The 5,378-nt window shown below is 45.1% G+C and overlaps 1 protein-coding gene across 1 annotated transcript in view; it reads left to right on the top strand.

Annotated features, from left to right (window-relative positions):
* Window positions 1-2,072: 2,072 nt before the first annotated feature.
* LOC107190724 (dipeptidase 1-like) overlaps window positions 2,073-5,378 on the top strand; it is a gene marked incomplete at its 3' end in the record, with an annotated part of 75,092 nt that continues 71,786 nt past the window's right edge. The window contains exons 1-2 of the mRNA XM_015579586.1: window positions 2,073-2,127; window positions 4,599-4,978. Coding sequence (XP_015435072.1) covers window positions 2,073-2,127; window positions 4,599-4,978 — 435 coding nt within the window. The remainder of the gene's footprint in view (window positions 2,128-4,598; window positions 4,979-5,378) is intronic.

Genomic DNA, 5,378 nt, shown 5'->3' with positions numbered 1-5,378 from the left:
GTTCAGTCGGGGTTTCGGGTCCTTGAAGGGGCGGAATACTTGCTAGCGCTCGGAGCCGTGATGCAGGGGTCGGGCACTGCGGGATACGTTGTCACCGTCTCGGACGTCGCACTCGCGGTCCGGTGTCTTATCGAACTCGCCTGTTAGGCCGCGCGTAATCGCAAAGTCGCGTCGCACACGGAAGAGATATCGTCTCGGAACCCGATTCTGAACAGCTGAGTGACCGCTGTCGCTCAGCTCGCCGTTACGCGTGAAGAAAAGTAGACGAAGCAACGTCTAACGCGTGAGTCGAAACCGTGAGGTTAACTGAGGAAAAGATGAGAAGTACAAGAGCCCAGGTACAAGCGAGGCTTGCCCGGTTAGGACAAACGTTTTATAATGTTTCCCCCCCCCCCCTCATTTATCGAAGAACGTGGGAGCTATTGGGTAGCAACCAACTATCGTTCGTCGCGGCGGAGTTTAAGATCGCTGACGTTTCTGTCAGCGTTTCGAAGAAGGACAACCTCGCCCGTTGCTTCCACGTGCCGCTGATTTGACGATTTTCGCTCGCTCTTCGCGTTGCGAAGTAATAGGAGAAAAATATGCAATGAAAAGAGGTAATATTCCTAACCGGATGTAACACACGATAACAGCGTTTCCATCCTCCGAAACGACAGGCGCGTCACCGCGTGGACGGGAAGATATGTAAATCAAATGGGATACAATGGGGAACAATGGGAAAAGATACGCGACATTTCCATCACGCACACGCCTACATATAGCACGCTTAGAGGTAAAACAAAAATACATCCTCCCCCCACCATCCAGAAACATATCTCACCCTTCCCGTGGATTTCGGAGTAGCTATCCCGTGCAGCTGCGTGATAAATTTGGGAAACGCATTATATTCTGGGTGTGTGTGTCGAGATAACGATATAACTGTCGAGATAACTGACTCGAATAAACGATTGATGTCTAAGTTGTCTGTAAAAGAGGTGTACAATAGAAGGGGGGTGGAGGAAGCTCATGGATTTTAGCGACTCAGAGGGTTGTAACTACCCCCATTGAGGTTTCATCGAACGGCTCCTGATAGGCAGAATCGATCGAGCCGGTGATCGATAGAACTGCTTTTGTTGCCCACCGTTCTTGATTTTCCATCGAGCACACATTCTGTTAATACGATCTTTCATTGCGATCGACATTTGAATGCCGGCCAGTACGACGGCGGCGACCATCCACCGTTCGTCGTTAACTCATTTCCAGGTTTCTCTATTTTCGACTCGTCACGGGTTCTCACGTCGGGGACATTAGTGAGGAATCGATGGGCCGGAACGAACTTTCCTTTTCCCTACGATCTTTTAATAAAAAGAGAGCACCGAGAGATGTAAATCGCGAACTGGATTTCGCGTGGATGTTCTATAGAAGATTTGTTATCGTCGTTGCCGTCGTTGAATGATATTGGAATTTTTACGAGAGCGCTGTTAATCGAGAACCGGATCAGCCCCGGTGCTTCCCTTCGTTCGAAGCCCGGAATTCATTTCAGGGATTCCGTCGTTTTCGCGGAGGAACTTTGATTAAATTTTAGTCATGTTTCATGTATGCGAAAGTGGCAATTTTTGGCCTTCCTATCATTTTCTGCTTGCCGGATTGACCAACAGGTAAAAGGATTCCAATGAAAGTCCGTTGCGGCAATTCTGATATGAAATACTCGCTTGTGTATGGGGCAGATGAAACAGAAAAATTTGAAATCATTATTTTCTGAAAATATAGGTTAAAGGCAATGGAAGATGAAAAATGTAACAACAACGATACGGAACATCTAATAGACCCTGCATATCATTCAGGATCACTAATAAGTAATATAGGAGATAAGGCGGTACTAGATCTAACAAACCGAATCGAACGCTACCAGGCCAGATTCAGACGGTTCCAGACCCGATACACTTGATATAAATAATACCAGAGCGGAAAGACCTGTTACAGACAGTACCAGGCCGTAGAAACTAAGTACAGAACAAGCCCAAAGTAATTTGTACAAATAGTACTGAACCAAAAAATCTTGATACGGACCTAAAAGACTCGATGCAAATGGTATGAGGCTGCAGATGTTCAATAGCGATAATATCCTAGAAACACCTGATGTGGACAGTACGTGACATGAGAAACCTCTGTAGCTCCACCAAGACATCCAAGACATCTGATACGCGTGGCCCGAGTGGTGTGTTTAAGTGTCGGTTAAGACTCACGGGTTCTTCCAGCCCTCTGAGATCTTAGAGACCCCTGGAAACTCTGTAGCTTTCGAGACACATGAAATTCCTCGGACCCAGGCAGCGACTGCATTGGACCTAACCCAAGCAAGGCCTCCTGGGGACACTTGAGGCCTCCAAGTCCTTCCAAATCTCCAGACCTGAATAGTCCGAGTGATGATGAGTCTAGGTGGCTCTCAAAACTCCCACTATAGCGATACGTATATCGAGATACGTAGGATTCCTGAGACCCCAAATAGTGACTGTATTGAATCTGTCAGATCTGGTACCGTCTGTAACGAATTTTTCGAGTCTAGTATTGCCAGTATCTGGTCTTTCGAATCTAATACCGCCTGTACCAAGTCTTTCCGATCTGCTACTATTTCTACCCAGTGTTTCGTGCACATATATTGTAATATAATCTGTAGCCGGTATATCGCGTCTGATGTAGTCTATGACACCTACGCATGTACTTTACGTCTGATATAGTAGAACGGTAACATCTCTACTGCGTAAAACGTAATTTGAAACGGCTTTTCTGTCTGAATATCGATGGCATCTACTACCACGAATCCGGTGTGATGTATATTGACACATATGCAAGTGACCTACATCGTCTATATCGAAAGCTTCTACCCCGATATGGTTTACATCGACTTCCCCCAATCTGGTATCATTTACGTTAGATGCGTTATGTGCTGTGTCGTCTATATTTGCATTCTATCATTTTTAGTTATAATATTTGACAATGTTCGTTACCTTTTTACTGCCATGTCCGTTATCACTTTCTTGTACATCTAACTATTTAAACCAGCTTTCCAAGGAAAGAAGTTTCCAAGCAAAACGAATCACGTCAATGAAAATTGACATGAGAGAATATGACGCTCTTTGAAAACCGAACTCCTTTACCCGAACAACCGTTCCTCGAAAGGAATTTACTGTGGTGCTCCTTGACGAAGATCATAAACTATTCAGACCCTTCAGTCTCGTGATAACAGTCGCCGGGTGCGCCTGCAGCATTTGCAACTCACAGGACGAAACAGTAAATTATTTCTGTCCGAGGAGCATCAAAGCGTCGCATCGTGCCTCGCCCCCGTCCTCTTCGACTGCTCATCACGCTTTCGCCTCTCCCTTCGGAATAGCAGGATAGCACAGAGGACATCTGTGAGTTAATGTGAAACACGAGGAGGATTATCACAGGACCCTAATATCTACGCGTAAGGAATAATATCAAAGCAGGCGTATTTCTTCTGTGCACAGGAGTTTCATTGAAAGTTGTTGATGCGTGTAACGTCGCAATATAGGTACATCCACTCACGAACCGTCATCGGTTAAATTGGGCTTTGACTTTCGAGAGTTCATAGTCAAGCAGGTTTTTGGACAAAGTACATTCTTGGTTGGATGAGTGGAGGATTTAACCAGGTATGACTCGAGATTGTTGCGATCTCTAGATAACCAAACTTCTGATGAAGCAGATACGGCGAATTACAGTTCCAACTCATTACCCACGTGAGTTAACAAGAATATAAATTGCCTGACTTTATTGGACTTACTGACTAGGAGAAACCGAAAAAGAGAAACAGTTTTGCAATATGATGTTGGATTGAGGACGACATTCAGTTAGACTGATTGTGGTTATAAATCTGATTTATATTGAATAAAAGAATCTCATAATATAAACCATATAAACTAACATTAATCCTCCATAGGCAAACATATTTGTTTCACACTCCGTAGGCAAACTATCAAGTCTACTTTTTTTTCCTGTTTTAAGCTTTCAACAAATTTGTGAAGTACCTGGAGTATTTATCAAAGTCTCTATTACATTATACAATAGTTCTTTAAGTCAAATATTTAAAGTGTTTTTCAATCAAAATGAAAATTCGGAGGAATGTCTGGGAAAAATGAAATTTCGCTTGGGTCGTCGATTCACATTACCTACGGAGAATTAAGTATAAACATAGAATTAGGTTTAATACCAATAGGTCAAATACCAAGCACTGACAATCTCTTCTGTTACAAACTTACGTTTTACTATTCTATATGCATGCGTTGTTTTGTATCGTTGAGCAAGAAAAACAATGAACGTTTTAGCAACAGTTGAAAGTGCAAAGATCAGTCTTTCAACAAAATATATAAAAGTCAGATAAAAATGTGATAAGTGTTATTTTTATCTACAAAATGACTTAATCTTTGTTGAGTAAACTCCTAAATGGACAAGATTTCACTCGCATCTCGATCATTGAGTCGAGTGGAAACATTTTTAAGGCGAACTCGTCAACCAACTTCGTTTCAAACCCATCCCTGACAATGTAATTTATAGCTGAAAGTTTTCCGAAAAGCATAACATACATATGTATCTACATTGAACAGAAATACAATTCAGTAATTCCAGGCTGACTCGTGAATTATCGATGTTTCAGAGTGGCGGTCAGAGCGGTGTCCGGATAGCAACTATGTTCATACTGTTAATTGGAAGCTGGGTCGACAAAGTTGGTCCACGACCGGCCGATGGCGAGATTGCACACCTGACGTCGCCACGGGAAAGGTTGGAGACCGTGCGACAGGTTCTTTCTGAGGTGCCTTTGATCGACGGCCACAATGACCTACCCTGGAACATACGAAACTTCGTTCACAATCAGCTGGCCGAGTTCGACTTCGACAAGGACCTACGGCAAGTCGCGCCGTGGAGCAAGAGCGCGTGGAGCCAGACTGACCTGGTCAGACTTCGTCAAGGGATGGTCGGCGGTCAGGTAATTACCTTCAACATATACACGGTGTCCTTTTTTTTTTTCTTTTTTTTTTTTACGTGAGGGAATGCATTTACGCACACCCCCGCCATCCTCCAATGTGGGAGGAGTGGGGCGGGGGAAGTGTGGGACTCATCCCCAATAGGGCAAGGCCCAGGGGAAATACCCACTAAACCCTCGCGGTGGCCGGGCTCGGCGCTATGCGGGGAGGGACCGGGATCTCTTGCGAACACAACCGGTACCTCCCCAGCGCCCGCTCCGCCAGTGGACGGCGGAGCGCCCTCTCTGTGGTGGGGGAAGCGAGAGCTCCCCCCCCACCGGACCGCGGGTGCCACAGTCCCGCGATCCCAACAGTCCCTTTTAGTCGCCTCTTACGACAGGCAGGGATTACCGTGGGCGTATT

The sequence above is a fragment of the Dufourea novaeangliae genome, unplaced genomic scaffold (genome assembly GCF_001272555.1).
Source record: "Dufourea novaeangliae isolate 0120121106 unplaced genomic scaffold, ASM127255v1 scaffold201, whole genome shotgun sequence".
Lineage (NCBI taxonomy): Eukaryota > Metazoa > Arthropoda > Insecta > Hymenoptera > Halictidae > Dufourea > Dufourea novaeangliae.
This window is presented reverse-complemented; position numbering and strand designations above follow the sequence as displayed.